At 37.1% G+C, this 17,559-nt stretch overlaps 1 protein-coding gene across 2 annotated transcripts in view; it reads left to right on the top strand.

The window, feature by feature from the left end:
- CORIN (corin, serine peptidase) overlaps window positions 1-17,559 on the top strand; it is a 157,396-nt gene that overhangs the window by 112,143 nt on the left and 27,694 nt on the right. For both annotated transcript variants that reach the window (XM_087735590.1, XM_087735589.1), the window contains exons 10-14: window positions 1,147-1,245; window positions 6,387-6,618; window positions 9,773-9,918; window positions 12,526-12,633; window positions 16,930-17,043. In XM_087735590.1, the coding sequence (XP_087591716.1) occupies window positions 1,147-1,245; window positions 6,387-6,618; window positions 9,773-9,918; window positions 12,526-12,633; window positions 16,930-17,043 (699 nt within the window). The remainder of the gene's footprint in view (window positions 1-1,146; window positions 1,246-6,386; window positions 6,619-9,772; window positions 9,919-12,525; window positions 12,634-16,929; window positions 17,044-17,559) is intronic.

Here is a 17,559-nt window from a genome sequence, read left to right as displayed (position 1 = left end):
AGCAAACTTTAAAAATGAATTTTGATGTAAAGATTTGTGATAGCTTTAGAAGTTAAAAGGTTTTCCCTGCCTTTCAAGTTCCATTTTGCAATAAGATCCACCTGTAAAATAAGACAGCCAATTGCTACAGCAAAAGAAAGTAGCTCCATTGCTTCAATATATAACATGTATGAAGGGAAGTAAATCCACATAATTATGAGTAGATATGACTACATCCTCAGTTCTTTGGGACAAGGTTGTTGTCAAGGTCACTGAAACAAGACGTTTCTTCAGCATCTTCTGTATGCCCAATATAAGGATGCCATGACTGAATGATTAATACTTGTGGACAGTAGTGCAATACAAACACTAAGCAATAATTGCAATAAACCATTTTAAACAGGATGAGATGATAAAATCCAAACTGTTCAGTCTCTGTGTACAGAATAGTAAATTAAATGACTGATGTTGCAAAAGTCATATGGAAGAGAGAATTTAATGGTTTGGAAAGGAGCTATCACCACTATGAGACAGAAACAATTTCAGGGATTTGTCAGAGAAACTAACTACCCAGGTAATGTGCTCCAGAAACTTTCTGATGAAGTGCTGGTTTTAGTTACTCTGAATTCCATCTTTAGGACCATGGCCTTTTTGGGTGTCTTGTTGTTGTTGTTGTTGTTTGTTTTTTAACCAGCCAAAGAAGGACAATAAAGCTTCAACTCTGACGACCTTTCTTCAGGATGGTTTTTATTGTCCACCAAAACGATCATAAAATGAGAAATAGATCAACTGAATGGCACTGAAGAATAATTCCCAGAGGGTATGCTCTTTCAGCTAGGACCTATTGTTCCCTTTGAAATCTGATTTACATGACTTTTCATACTCTGCCAGAGGATCATGGTCCAGATCCAGACCTCTCATTCAGAAACTGGGATATAAATTCTTATATTAAACATAGGGGTAAAGCAAAGTGACATCTGGACAGTGCCACACACTTTTCTTCCTTACAACACTTCCGGACTGCACTTGAAATGCTGTAGGATACTTACTCAACTATGTAAAGGAAATACTTAATTGTAATGTAAACTGTATTTTCTCATCACTACACTCCAGTAATTTTTATTAGTCTGGTAAATAATTGGAATAGTAAATTTTTATTTTCCTCAGGTCAAACCGTCTGTCAGGAGGGAGACCAGAGATGTACTTCCTGTCCTGATCCCTGTGGAACTTCTCTCTGTGAGATGAGAAACAGCCAGACAAACTGCAGTAAGTAGGTCACATGCTTCATACTGTTACTCTTTTAGGGTGTTTTAGAGTATAATGAGGATGCAGGGTAGGACACAGTAAGTAATACTTTAATTTACTCTCTAATGCACATGTGTAATGATTAAGTATTGAAAAGGGCAAAGTTGAAACAAAAGTTTCATCATAACTCTTGATTATTGATGTACTAAGAGATACTCATAACATTTGACATTGAGATATTTTCCCTTTTGTGAGTTGTTGATGCGTTCTTAATGGGTGTTTACAGTTGCACTTTTTCTTAACATTTAATGACATTCATTGTTTACATAAAGTAAACAACACAGTGTAAGTGTAAAGCAGAAGCTACTAGTTTATTTTCAAAATATAAGAAAACATGGTACTGTGTTTAGTCTGGAGAACTTTTAGCCCTTTTATGAAGGAATAATTTTGATATTCAAACTGGCAAAGCTAGTTATTCTTCTGGCTAATACGTATTGTAGAGGATTGAGGTCTTCAACACTGCATATCTTCATTTCTGTGTCCTGTACTGTACCACTCCATGCAAGCCTCCTGCACCTACTGTACACTTGCTTCTGAGTAGCTGTCTCTCACTTGTGCAATGCAGCACTGTGAACAGATACTCAAAAGAAGTATATTTGGCTAGGTTTTGAAACTGAGGCAGAACTGTATTCAGAATTATTGAGAATTAAATAAAACTTGGTGATGTGTTAATTACAGTCACATCAATTCAGGTCACCTCAGACATGGGCAGGCTTGCCTTCACTTAGATATGAATGTGTAGACATATCCTATAATTGCTTTGTGCTGACCAGTTATCTCTGCAAGGTGTGGTTTGGTACTATATGGTAGCTTGTTTCGATAATGTTACTCCATTTAGGTTGGAATGGATATGGGAAGGTCAGCCCAAAGGTCAGTCCAAACTCCACAGTCGCTCTAAAGTTGTGACTGTCACTCACAGGTGAGACAGGCACCATTCATGCTGGGGCCTTTAGATGCTACTAAAGTAAAGATATAAGATACTTGGGCATGAATGCTTTACGTGTGCTTCTGTCAATGTTTCTCCTAACTTTTTGAGAAGGGACAATCGTAGGTACCATGTTTAGCATTACAAGGAAGTTAGTTCACACTTTTGGTCAACTAGCCCAAACTCCTCATCAAAGCAGTGCCAATTAAGTCATGTGGCCCATGACTTTGTGCAACTGAGTTCTGGGTATCTCCAAGGACAGAGATTCCACAGTCTTTCTGGGAGACTTGTTCCGGTGTCAGGCCACTGTCATGGTAAAAACCTTTTTTATTTGAGCATTACTGACTTTGCCACAAAACTGTGGTTTACCCAGGAACCGGGGCTTCCGTATTTCTATCTGCTGTTTCAAAGCTTCTTTACTCACAATGCTTCCAAAACTTAACAGGCGTTACACTAAAGCCTGTTTTATATGTAGCAACTTTACATTTACTCAGGTCCAAAAAAGACAGTATTTTGTAATTTTATTTATTTTTAAATACTTATAACTTAAACTGCTTATATTGTGACAGGATTAATATTGGACTCAAAACTGGTGGCTGTGTAGTCACCAGTCGTGCATAAGACAGGTCCTCTATTTGGCTGGCAAACAAGGCATCAGCAGCAGACTTACCCAACAAGTAGGAAAAGATGTAAATTCCAACAGTAGCCTCTGGTTCTTGTATACTTAGAGAGCAGTTCTCTCTTAAGCAAATTACCTTTTGTAAACAGCGACTACAGTCCTGTTCAAGACAGGACTTTCAAGCAGTGTGACTGCAATTCAGTCTTTCTCACAATGAGAGAGAGCTGAAAGTGTATTTTCTTTCTTGGACTCATCATGTTGCTTGTGGATAAATCAGTATGAGACTTACTATGGTCCAAAGCAGTTTGTCCTGTGATCCAAAATTTTTTCCTGATCAATGCAGATTTTTGTATCCCTTTGTATGTATGGACAGCAATTTTGGAAAATGTTCGAGTGGCTAGGACTACGTTACAAGATAGTGAAAAACATTTTCTGATGTGATATTTGAGTTCTAAAACAATGTTCCTATTCCATGTCAAGACCTTTCTAGTGAAGATGTTTCCTCATCATATTATGGGCAACAGTCCGTAATGCTCAACAGGAGTTACACATAATCTGAATTAGACTTCTCGATCATCTCTCTTTCTCCCTTTCTGGTCCAGTGAATATTTAATTGTTTATACACAATGAAACAGCAAGAGAATTTGGGAGAGATTTTTCTTGTATAACATCCAGAAGTACTATTGTCTTTTTTCATGTTATTTTCACTGTTCATATTTTGGCCAGAGTTATTTCATCTTTGGTAAGAGATGAGAATTCCTGTGGAAAATTTCAGTTTTGACAAAGCAGTATTTTCTGTCCCAAGTAACTCTTTTGTTGGAAAATTCCAGAGCATAGCCACAGTTTGCAATATTGAATATGATGGATGTTCTCCATGTGTGATAAAGTCTGGTCAGTTTAGGCTCTGCATTATAATGCAGTTACAACGTATTTAGGATAACAGAACAAATATCTGAAGGGAGAGTGTAAAAAAGACAGAGCTAGACTATTTCGGTGCTCAGTGATAGGACCAGAAGCAATGGACACAAACTGAAACACAGGAGGTTCCCTCCGAACGTAAGGAGGCACTCTTTTTACTGTGAGGGCAACTGAACACAGCTTGCCCAGAGAGGTTGTGGAGACTCCATCCTTGGAGGCAGTCAGAAGTTGTCTGGGCATGGTTCTGCACAGCCCGCTCTAGGTGGCCCTGCTTGAGCCGGGGGGCTGGACCAGATGGCCTCCAGAGGTCCCTTCCAGCCTCAGCCATTCTATGATTCTGTGAAATAGCCCATTCACTTCTGTTACTATGTTTGGAACTAATTCCTATATAGTAGGTAGAGCAAGTTAATAATAAATACATGAAGATATTAAACCCAGGCATAATCTGTTTGTTTTTGTTGTTTTTTTTTTTATTTAGGATAAAAGATGTGATGAATTTTATTCCTTGTTCCCCACTCATTAGGTTGTACTTACGTATGCTGTAAATAAGGGAGCAACAAGATCTCTTAAACTGTAGAACAGACATCAGAAGGAAAGACTAACATTTGGGTTACTGAAATTCAGTCAGATGTTCCCATGGAGTGTACTCTGCTTGTGGATCATAGGGAATTGGGTGTGTGAGTCGATGTTATTCTTTTCAAACCTACAATGACTCTCTTGCACATAATGTGATGGAAGCTTTCTAAACAGTGTCAAAATTCTAATCATATTGAAAACATGTGAAAAGCTATCCTACAGAGGCATTTCAGTGGACTAGATTTTCTTCTAGAATTCACCTGAACCCCTATAAATGTGAGGCATAACAAAAGAGAGAATGATATATGTGCATTTCTACCCTTTAGTCTTGAATAATGTTATGTTATACAAACACTTAGAACATTGCATGTACTTTTGTGTTCATTTACTCGGGTTTCATCACGAAATACTTACGAACATGTAATAGTCTGTACACATCAAGAAAAGGTGCTTACTGGGGAAAAATCAAAAGACAAAACCAAACTGATGTGGGCATCTGGGGCTGAAGTGTGGGAGGACAGGGGAGAGTTCATCGTGAAGAAAAGGAAATGGCAGTAATGTGAGGATTGTTGAAGTCTTTGAACCTCATATACCCCAAAGCTGGGACTGAGTGATTTGAGACAACAGAAATAGTTCAGTATTGACAGTATGCAAGGATTTAGCAGGGAGAAAAAGCTGTATCTAAAATGAGCTTTGTGATCCTCAGAGGTAAATCCTAAAAGAGGTTGTAACAGGGAATGCCAGTCCAAGAAAGACTGGCCAGTTCTGCTGATCATCTGAATAACTGACTGTTGGATCTTGCAACTTCTTCTTGAGCATCTAGCTATAGGATCACACAGTTGCCGTACTGTGCTGGCAAGTGATGCTAGTGACTGGCTGGTGGAGAATGTTAATCATGTTAAGACGCATTTGCTTCCAGAATAGGCAAATACATCCAGTCTTTTGATAACACATGACTTTTGAATAGTGTACTTTTTCATGGAAAATTTTCTCATATTTCAAAAGTAAATAAAATTAAATAATTTCACATTGGTCTCAGTGCTAAATAAAAAGCTGAATTTCAGTCTGAATTGAAGTGAAATTCTGTTGTTTTCTGTTGCAGTGGAAAACTGAAAAATGAATATTTCTGACTACCAATTTGTGAAGAAATACAAAAGCTGTACAATTTTTTAAATCCAAAATACTCGGTCAGTTCAATATGTGTTCTGATAAACCCCCTAAAAGCTGGATGATTTTTGTATATAGCTATAGTCTGTGTAATCATATGGACTTGTAGCTGTTGCATTTATTTTGCTCTTGCTTATCATTCTCTGTATTATCATTTATGTCTTACCTAAATTAAATGATTAGCATGTCGACTGTCTCTTACTCAGTGTTTGTGCAATACATAACCTAATTGTCCCCATTCTTCCTTCAGATCTTGGGGTGCAAAAAAAAAAAAAAAAAATCCTGCTTTCTGTTTTCTATACAGAGAAATTGTGTGGTCTCTGTCATCACAGATTTTTCAAGACCCAACTGAATAAAGCTTTCAGAAACCTGATCAGTCCTCAGAGCTGGCCAGGCTTTGAGCAAGACATTGGACTAGACACCTCCTGAGATCCTTTCCAACCCAAAGTATCCTATGATCCCACTCTTCTTAATTTTGACAATTGCCCTGCCAGTATGAGGTGTGTTATGGTAGCATAGTACACCAGTAGGAAGTGTGTTGCTGTACGGTACAAGAGGTCTTGAAAATCATCAGAAACTTGATTTGAAAAGAATAAATCTCTTTTTAAAGAATGGTTTATTGTTAAAGGTAAGATGTTGCTCAAGAAGTTAATGCATATTGGTAAGGGAATATAAGTCTCTGAATAGGTTATTTGGTAGGCAGAGGTCAAACCCACCTTTCTTTACTGATATGAACAGGCTCATATGGGGTATTGAGCTCTGAAACTTGTAGTTTCTCAAGCCTGAGAGGAAATCCCTGACTGATAAATTTGTTAAATACTTAGGTAATTATGTCTTCTGTATTTCATTCAATCTCATACCATTTGTGTTTCTTTTTTTGTTTTCTTTCTGTGAAAGGTCAGTGTGAACCAATCACTCTGGAACTCTGTATGAACTTGCCTTACAACTATACTTATTACCCAAACTACCTGGGCCACAGGACGCAGAAGGAAGCCTCTATCAGCTGGGAGTCTTCTCTTTTCCCAGCCTTGGTTCAGACCAACTGCTACAAGTACCTTATGTTTTTTGCCTGTACGATCTTAGTGCCAAAATGTGACCTCCGTACAAATCAGCGGATCCCACCTTGCAGGTACTATGCTATACCTCATTTAATTCTTGACTGACATTGTCAGTTCCCAATTTTCTGTTTCTATTGAAAATGCCAGAAATTTTGCTTTGGAATTCCATAGCAAAAAGTGGAGAACCATATTTTATAAGATCATTAAATGCACTTTATTACACGTGTGTGATTAGTATCTGAAGTACTCAAAACAAGGAGGGGAATAACAGTTCAATAATTTTCAAAAAGTATATATTGAATAGAATAGAATAGACTATTTCAATTGGAAGGGACCCACAACGATCATCTAGTCCAACTGCCTGATCAGTTCAGGGCTGACCAAGTTTAAAGCATGTTATTAAGGGCATTGTCCAAATGCCTCTTGAACACTGACAAGCTTGGGGCATTGACCACCTCTCTAGGAAGCCTGTTCCAGTGTTTGACCACCCTCTCAGTAAAGAAATGCTTCCTAATGTCCAGTCTAAACCTCTGCTGGCACAGGTTTGAACCGTTCCCGTGCATCCTATCACTAGGTAGGACATATCCTATCCTAGTCACGTTAGCCTATAATGACACGGAGATTGCACTATCTGTGTATTTAAGTAGTCTCCAGCTGACTTTGTTGTTATTTCAGAACTGTGACGGATGTGTATGAAGAACAATCCTGGTTGAATCTCATGCTTCTTAGTGTTGGCATGAATTTAGGCATCCCATTACTGTATTTGAATCAGGAGAGTAGAAATATTTTAGTTAACTGCTAAATATGCTTAATGTTCTTTAAAAAGTGCTAGAATGAATTCTGTTGCAGAAAATTACACATTTCTATGCGACATCTTTTTTTTTTTTTTTACCTTGTATTTCTTTCTCCTACCAAGAAGGGGGAGATTTCTCTGCTTTGTGATGTGTACTCTTGTTAATTGTTAACCTGTTAGATTGATTCATAGACAGTACCACAGATGAGATTTGACTGAGAAGTAAATAAAGAAGTCTGTTACCAAGGTTGTCTGATACCCCAACTGTGTGACTTGGTATGGGAAGGTGGGAAGGATTAAAAAAAAAAAAAAATACCAACTACTTTTCCAGTTTTCGTAGCAGTTTTGCAATAGGCATCCATATGCACTGTGATGGGCACTACTTTGAAGATTATCTACATTTTAATTCTTTCACCACAGACTGACAACTAAATGGCTTGCAATAGCTTTTGGAAAGGGTCAGCTTGGGCCAAAAATTTGAGTATGCAGAGAGCACAGGACAGAAATGGCTTAGATGTCTCAGCTAACAAAATCAAACTTTTAAAATGTATTCACCATATTATTGTTGTTGGGTTTTGTCATTGGTAAATAAAAATTCTGGCATTCAGAAAGCTGAGGTTATAAAGTGGCGTGAGTCAACCTTTTTGATATTCAGGAGGATCTAAAAGGAAAGAAAGAGTCTGTAACTGTAGCGTGGTTAACCGATGTCAGTCCATTCATCCATTCCTTCCAGCTGCTCAACTCAATGCTGAATCATTTGTTGTGGAAAAGCATTGACTCTTCTTCATGCAATCCCCCAAAACAAGATTAAATTTAAGAATATTAATGATGTTATTGTTTTCTCAAAAGAGCATAAAATAATTGATCCTAAGTGGATCTGTTTGCTTGGATTTGGTCACTGCATTTCTTGAAGCTTATTGCAGGAAAAAAAATGCCCCATTGGTCAAAAGATCAAAGGAAAATAAGTGGAATAAAATGCCTTCCACGAAAGGAGTGTCTTTTCCTAGAAGAAAGATCTGGAAAAATTAATCAAATTAAATAAAAGGCAAGTTAAAAGTGACATGAAGGAAACTGAAAAAAGTAGAAATGGGTGGGATTCTACTGTTGAATATTTTTCAACCAGGAAGACAAAGGAGAATTTTCTTTGAAACAGTAGGAGAAAGTCCAAATGATTATAGGTTTAGAAAATATGATCTGACAGTTGCAATTAAATGAGTTGCTGAGTCTAGAAACAAGAGAAGACTTGGGGAGACATCATAGCCTTTGAATAGGTAAAAGTGAGCTTCTGTGAGAAAACAAATAAATTGTTCACCATGTTCACTGAGATTAAACCAGGAAGCAATGGATTTAAAGTACATCAGGAGAGCTATAGGTCAGATATAAGGAAAATAATAGATATCTGTCTATGTGAATGAGTGATAAGGAAGTATATGAAATCTTGCTAACTGGAGAGTTTTTAAGAACAGCTTAGACAAATACCTGGTAAGCATGATTCATGTTTCTGTTTGGAGGAAGAGGTGAAAAGGATGTTGAGGTACCTAATCCCATATTGCCTAGCTAATATTCTACAAAAATTAAAAAAAAAAAAAAAAAAAAAAGAGAGGCAGTTGAAACAAGCAGGGATTCAAAATACCACAGATAAAAGGCAACTATTGTATTGAACAGCACATCAGCTATGATTTCAGGCAAAAGTAGTTGCTGAATGTTTAAAATAATGCTTAAAATAATAGGGATTTGTCTATTATGCATTTTCTCTTTGTACTTTTCAAGCATTTGACATTGGGTATTTTGAGAGACAAGATATTAATCTAGATGGACTGTACTAATTTTGTGTGGCGAGTCCTGTCTTTCTATGGTAAAAAAGAAAAAAAAATGTTATTCATGCCTTTTCCCAGGTGTGATACAAGCTTCTGTTGCTCTGACAACACCCTCCAGACTAGCTTGATCTGTGCTTTGATTGTCCCCAAACTTTTAATTTTATTGAATTCCCTGGGGAGTTCTTTGCTCTTTTGTTTGCAGGTTGAAATATTTTGTCCTTCTGAAACCACATGGTTTCTGAGGTAGCATTATCAGAAGAGGTGGCATTTCACTGGTACGAAATGTATTTAGCTTTTTTTCTGAAGGAGGGCAGTTAGTGCTTCTTAAAAAAGGTTCTCTGCCCTCCCTTACAGAGGAGGGGATGTTTGCAAGTAGTTATATTTGGCTATTATGTTATAACTCAAGTAATAGTCTGCATACAGTAACTTAAAATAATGTTTCAACAGTAGCGACATAACTTTTGATATATACTTTTTTCATGTAAAGAAATCTGATTATCTGATTTTTCCTTGATCTTTGTCTTTAACTTTGGCTAGGATTATTAACTTCCAATAACTGGGAATTTCTAAGACTTTCACTCAGTTACTTTGTGCAATTCCACTTTGTCTCCTCAGGACATTATGTGTACAGTCTAAGGAACGCTGTGAGTCTGTGCTTGGGATTGTAGGTCTGCAGTGGCCAGAAGATACTGACTGCACTCAGTTTCCAGATGAGAACTCAGATAACCAAACTTGTCTAACACCAGATGAAGATGTAGAAGGTAACTCCTATAAATACATATAACAGGAAATTGAAGATCTAATTAGGTTCCCAAAGTCACTGATTTTTTTCCCATACCTCCTCTTTAATGTTTAAACTGTGGAAATTATTCCAAACTGGATTTCGGGGAGTTTGGATACCTACAGTTTGCAGATAAGAGGAAACTCTCATAAGAAGTCTATTCGAAGGAAGGATCAATTACCCTCACTCTGTGAAAGTCAGTGTTTGAGATTTGTTGCTAACACCACACCTACTGCTTGCTTGTGTTTATACTTCACTTTTTTTACCTATTCAGATGATACAATAACGCTTTTCTAACCAGGAGGCAGACTCTTGGCAATCTTAAAAAAGCTGAGCCCCTCGACAGCTCAGAGAAGAATATTGTAATGTTAGTGTCTTTGCCAGCTATTAATTGCTCTTGGTTTTTGTTTGGGGAAAGTTTTGTAGACAGTTGTGCTAAACCAGCTTCAGTAGCAACTGACAAATTTCAGTTTTTGAGTTCAGCCATAATACTAACCGTTGTGGGTGTGAACATGGTACAAAAGAATGAAATGGCCTTAAGTGCTTCTAGATATTCTTTATGTGCATTAAGAGAGAAGCTGTGCAGCTTTTCCTTCTGCAGTGGTCATTGGATGTGAAGTCTGTGGGGATTCTGACACGCCGTTTCTTTTTCTTGCCAAAACACCAGTAAAGTAGCTGGGAAAACAGTGAGGTGGTGTGTGCCACAGTGCCTGCAATATGCTGATTGTGTTCAGTTCTCACTCTTCTCCTCCTATTCTCCTACACGGTGATGACGGTCCTTCCAGTCTTGATCTTGCTCAGAGAAAGCAATGTCAAAAGCTAGTTAGACTATAGTTCTTTTAGTGAAGATGTATTGCTGCGGATATAGTGAAGGAATCACGAAAGACTGGTGAAGCATATATAGCAGTCAGTTTTCTTCAAGCAAAGTCCATGTGCACATATATCACCGTGAAGATTTTATAAAGACGTGTAATACCATAGTAATGAAATCCTCTGTCATGGGATTCTTGAGAGACAAGGAGCTAATTTCCCTCTACAGCAGTGGGCTAGTGGAAAGGAGTTATCCATTATTACACAGCAGCGTGTAGGAAAGGAAAAGTGAGATTTTGGCACAACAAGATGAATTAAAGAAAAATAACGTGACTTAATTTTCTCAGGTATCAAATATGTTTTAACCTTCCTCCCTGTGTTATTAGATCATTTGGCTTTGAAATGTAACATAGAAAGGTTATCTTTTAAATATACGACTGTATACAGGACTCGTGTGTTCCGTTTCTGGAACATAAATTCTATTCACTTACAAAAATGACATTTTTAAAAAATTCTCACTTTAATTAGAGGGACTGTGCCTAGTAAGCTGATTCACTGCTTATTGATCATCTTAGCACTGAAACAGATATTCCTGGAAAATCAATGAGAAAGGAGGGGGTTTTAGTACTCTTTTAGAAACAGTGTAACTAATTAAGGAGTCTTATCAGAGTTGTTTTGGGTTCACTTACTGCTAGAATTTTTTGTTGATTCAGTGCCAGATTTCTACTGACTACCAATGTTGGTTAGAAAGTCTTCCCTGTGAAGTTTAAAATCTTATCTAAATATTTCTGAAAAAAACACATGTAACAAAAGAAATTAAGCTTCTGAGAGCATTTAAAATGTTTATGATTACAATATGTAGGTGATTGTCCAACTTAAGCTATAATTGACAGAGTTATTACAATGTGCTGAATCGCTTAACTTTGTCTTCCAGTCAGTGCTCAATCCAGGAATGCTGCTGGCCAAGACAGTATGCATTGTAAACGTAGTTATTTTCATAATGAGTTATTCTTAAATGTTGGCAGTACAGTTCACATACCTTTAATCGTTAGAATGTTATTTTCTAAGGCTCTTGATTTCATTGATGATATTTTTGGTACAACTGTTTATTGAATCCTAAAATTTACCCAAGGAACTGCATGGTATTTATCTGGGAGATTTTACAGGAAGGAAAAAAAAATGGCAACATATGATGGAGGTTGTACATCAAAGTCAGTGACACGTACAGTGTGAAAAAATGGGTGGGTTTTTCAAAACCATCTAAATAAAGCTTTCTCCAAATGATACTGTGTAAGATGAGGCAGAAGTGATGTAAGGATTAATTAGTGGACATTTATAGGTGGAGTTATTAATTCAAATAGCCACACAATTGCCAAAATATGTGTATTTTTTTTTATCCTGGGGATCTCTTATACTCATTTCAGCACATCAGATGATCTATTTCTGCTTCACACAACACCACAACAGTGAGCAAAGTAGCTAGAAAATCCATGACCACGATCTAAACATTGTGTGCCAGTTATTTGGCAAAGCTTTGAAATTTGACAGAGGGCAGCATGTGAGGGAGAGCTCTGGAAAATATTGCTCCACCCCATTCACAGTGCAATTGTTAAGAGCCTTGCCTGCTACATAGTTCCAGTTTAGTATCGCACAGGCTTTCTATTCCTGTTGTTTACCTTTCCGAAACAGTCACAGTGATAAATAAATAAGTACCCATGTGATGATTAAGCTTGCAGCTTATGAGTCTTTTTTTCTCCCTGTTCCTTGTCATTGACAGAATGCTCACCCAGTCACTTCAAGTGCCGTTCTGGGAGGTGTGTCCTGGCATCCAGAAGATGTGATGGTCAAGCTGACTGTGAGGATAATAGCGATGAGGACAGCTGTGGTAAATAAATTTGATGAGCTGCATCTTTTGAATGGAGAGTAGTTGAAGCATTAGAAAATGAGTTTTGTTTTTCCTTCAGTTGTTTGAACCATAGCATGACAGCTCAGAGGATAAGCCCCTTTTTCCTTAAGAAAAATATGTTTGAAAGTGGTTTTTTTTTAAGACTAGTGGCAGTAAAAATACTTTAGCAAGCACCCTTCTTGATTAATGTCAACACAATTTATGATATTTGATCATTTAGTTTCTACTAACCATATTCCAGGATGTTTGAGTATTCCTTTTGTAACCAAGACAAAAAATGCTGCAGATGTAATTCTTCTGACATTGCTGGATGTTCTACTGAACTAAAACGTGACTTCCTGGCAATTTAAATTTTGAATTCATAAATACAGTTTTAAATTTATACATGGTAATATTCTCACTGTGGTGTATTGACAAAAGATGTGTTGCTGAAGTGGATTCTGTACTGCAAGGGTCAAGAATTACATGCTTTTTCAGCTTGGTCAACCTCAAGTTGTAGGTACAAGGATAAAGTGGTAACCACAAAGTTTATTCTCCACTATATTTCTGAGTTTACTTACGGTAGAGATGCTCTTGGCTTTTAACTTAAGGGGATATATTGAGCTTGAGAATAACGAACAGATCTCTTGGTCACTATTTATCCTGGTACGTGGTGGCAGGAGAATTCTGAGAAGGAAAAAGGAGTTTATACTATTTCTTTATGTGACTAAAGTGTAGCCTCCATGGCGTTCTGCATGTTGGCCTGGCATCCCTAGGGGCAAAGAAAATAATTATAAATCACTAAGGATTTAGAGAAGAGGTGTGAATATGATTGGAAAGGATTGGAAAACATGCCAGCAGAGTAAGGCTAAGGTGCACAACGTAATTCTTTTAACAGAGAGCAGGTTAAGATAGAAGAACAGTTTGTATGAGCAACAAAACTGTGGCAATAAAGGACTTTCTACTCAGCTGCACAAAAATAAAATAAGATCCAACACCTGAAAGCTGAAGCTAGGCTAAAATTCAAGCTTGTCAGCTCTCTAAAATGCTTCTTTTTTTAAGAGCAGATTTTTTTAATGATTAGATTAACCAAGGGGTTATTTATCGCTAAGGCACGATGTAGTCTCAATCTCTGGGAGTTTTCAAATCACACTTGTGTTCTCCCTCCTCTTTCTGCCCCATTCCTCTTCCCCTGCAAAAAGAAAGCAAAAAGAAAAAAAAGATACCTTCACTGAAACAGGATTTAATACTAGGTCAGTCTCTTGTTTGGATTATAAAAGGCAGAGCTGATGATCACAGTGACTCTTTCAGAGTTTGTCATCTCTTTACCTTTGAATCAATTGTCTCAATTGTCCTCCCTGCCAAATATTCTTTGTTGCCATCTGTTCTTAACTCCTTAGAACGCTAATTGCTATGCGTCTTTTAGGATAATTTTATTCTCCTAGACATTAACATATGAAACATTGCTTTAATAGATGATATTAATTTCTCGAGTGGATCTCTCTCTGTCTCTGCAGTCTAGACAGAATGTCACTAGCAATCAGCGGAATTCTTATCAGTTTCTATAAATATGGAAGACTGTATCTGCTAGGAAATTACTGCTGTCAGAGTGACATTACATTGACCGGGGGCAATGTTGTTACTGAAAAACGGAAAGTCCTTGTAGAGCTGCAGAAGTAACTGTCTCTGATTCATTCATATTCCATGCGTGCAGGACAAAATCAAAACTTGATGATCTTTCTGTGTGTAAATGGCTAGCTCACATTTAATTAGATTTATCCTTTTAAATTGGGTTTATACCATTTAATTTAAATGCTGACTGCCATTTAAAACCTTGTATTTGAAGTGCCTTAAATGGCAGGCATGGAACAACTTCACAGTGCAGGGAGGAGGAGGCTGGAAAAGACTAGCTACAGCTTTTGGATGCTCAAGCTATTCTGGCCAAAAAAGTAATGTAGAACAGTCCAAAGGGACTAAGGTACATTCTGCCCATGCAGAATAGAGCTGTATTCAGCACCCACTGTCTCCTCCTGTTAGGAATCCCTGTCATACTTCCATGTGATCTTTGTGAGAGGAAATCTTACCCATGCAGCTGCAGTGAAATCCTAAGACTTTAGTGCCATTTAGACTAGGATTTGGGGAGAAAATTTGACCCAGATTTTTGAATTTGAGACTCTTGAGTGCATTGGTGTGAGGAAGGTAATTTCTGAAAATTATTATTATGATAGATCTCAAGAGAGTTTGTGGTATTAAATATGCTTGATTGTAATTGATCATATTAATTTATTGCCTGCTGAACAATGCCTCTGGCAGAGAGCAGAAGAGGGTCCTAGAAAAGTACTAAAGAAATTGAAGACATAACATTCAAAACCAGTATTGTTCTTGACTATTTTCTGCAATGTGAGTTCTGACTGTAGTATTTTAGTTGAGAGAAGAATGTGGTGGTCTTAATGTTAATGACATAATAATAATTGCATGGGGAATATACACATGAATAAAAGTGGTAACTTGCTTCATATTTTGAAGAAGAATGAAGGTAAGATCGTGAGTCCCTATCTCTTGCTGAAACATATGTTTGACATGGGGGTAATGTAAATATGGACAATTTTTCCTACCTCCATTTTCACTTCCATGTCATTGTCATTAAATTAAAAATGTATGTCACAAAAATATTTAGAGAAGAATATAAATACACCAAACGGTAGATGGCTCTTACCAACAAAACAGTATATTTGAACACTGAATTCACTAAGTAGTGAATTTTTCCTAGGGAATTGTCTCTATATTTGTCTATGTTGTACTCAAAGATAAATTTTGGAGAGTCATGGAACACTTCACAGTGTAACACTATAATGTGTGATGAAGGGGAAAAGCAAACATGTATTTAATTAATTGTAAACACTGTGCTAAAAAATTGCAATGTTCATAAATTATATTTTTTAAGCTTTTTTATTTTATTTTTATGTCAAGTTCCTAGCATGACTGACATTCTTTATTCTCTATTAGAGTACAGGTTTTGTTTGGTTTCAATTATTTTTTCATTAATATTTAATCACAAATATTGTCAAGAAGGAGACTTGGAAAATGGTGATACCCAAGAAAGTTCTTTGATCATGTGAAATTAGTTTCACAGGTTCAAGGCTATTTATTTCTCTGTGCTGTAACATTTATTTACATGGCTTTTTCAATCTAAACGCAATCAAGCACTCCACACATCCAGTTACAGTTAAAACGTGAGTAGATTTTTCCAGTAATCATATGAGCTAGTAGTGATTCTCTGGTTCATGTTTGTAAAATACTCACTTCTGAAATAACACTTCTTGGAAACAACGTATCTGCTTAGTAACTTACTGCTGATATGCTGCTGTGGTTCCAGGTCCAGGCAAACGGAGGTGCTGCTTCAAATGCAGTTTGTGAGCTTGTACCTCAGCTATTTGCGTGAGGGGACATCATGGTTGTCACCTGAATTTGAGCTTGGATTAAAATGAAAACTGGTATTATCATCTATAGAACAGGCCAAACAAGGCAATCAAACCATCTGTTTTAGTCAAGAGAACACATTGCTTTTATGGCTTCTTATAAAACCAGATGTCAGATGTGCAGGACATGAGTATGTCAAAGTATTTAAACTGGAATCGCAGTGAAGTGCTTTATTAGCTGATGGAAATAAATAGTGAAATAAAACAAGAGAAACCACTTTCTAAAATGCACCCTGGGCCATTCTTAATTTCTCCTAGCTGACTAACAGGAATTTTATTGTCAAAGCACTTTGACACAGTTTTATAAGTATTTCTCTTGAAATCAGAGAAGCTGGTTAGCACGACTTTGAAGAGACAATAATGCAGTGTGTACCCTGCATAATAATGAACCCTCTTGAAGATTCATACAGCCATTGGGTGTTTCTAATCATTTCAAACTGGTTTGGGCTCAGATTATGGAACCAGGAAAACTGTTTGTGGTCAATACTTAAAGCATCCCTCTACCTGTCATTGTGATCTGCATTAGAGTCTGTATCAGCACTGCCAGAAAAAAAATACATATTTCTCATTATTATTTAAAAAGCACTGAAGTATTATGAAGTGTTATGTATTTTATACCCATTTATCAAGTGTGCACTGTGACAATCTTATTTCCATTTCTTCGTTGGTAACTATTCTTGATACCTTTTATAAATTTATATTGCAAGTGGAAATATTTTGGGTGTTTCATGATTATTAAGGAAGAAGAAAAGATTTGATTTAAGGAAGATTTGATATTGCATGCAAGTGTTTCAAAACTGTGCTTCTCTGCCTCCAGGCTGTAGAGAAAGGGATCTTTGGGAATGTCCTTTGAAGAAGCTGTGCATCAAACACACTATGATCTGTGATGGTTTCCCAGACTGCCCTGACATGATGGATGAAAAGAACTGCTGTAAGGGCTTATGCAGTTTGTTAGTCCCATAAAGAGCTGATGACATTTTTGGGATCGTGGGGTGCAAAATAAATTAAAGTAAAAAGGTTTTCTACAGACAGATAGGCTTAGTCATTCCCTCAGTTTCCTTTTCAGTTTTGCTATGGCACCCATTTATCTCTTTCCTCATCTTGTGTCCTCTGTTGTTCACATCCTTGCACCCTTGCTGTCTCCTCGGTCACTCTGGTCCTCTCTCTTTTTCTCTCTCCCCCCCTCCTCCCTCTTGTGTCCTCATGCTTCTTTTCTTTATTCCTTGTAGCTTCTTGACTCCTTTTCCCAACTTTTCTCAACTTCATTCCATATAGTTATAGCTGCTCACTGCTCTTTTTTTCTTGGTTTCCACTTGATTTTCCTTCTGATCTGTTCTTCAGTAAATTTCATATGTGTCCCTGCTTTATTTGATTTCTCTTCTGCTTGACATTTCTTAGATTCTGTCACCCCACTTGGCTCCACAGGCTTCTTCTACAGTCAAACTGG

Source organism: Nipponia nippon, unplaced genomic scaffold (assembly GCF_047370975.1).
Source record: "Nipponia nippon isolate SJK-2023a ecotype South Korea unplaced genomic scaffold, ASM4737097v1 scaffold_6, whole genome shotgun sequence".
NCBI lineage: Eukaryota > Metazoa > Chordata > Aves > Pelecaniformes > Threskiornithidae > Nipponia > Nipponia nippon.
The sequence above is the reverse complement of the archived record's forward strand: the minus strand, read 5'-3'. Positions and strand labels throughout refer to the sequence as shown.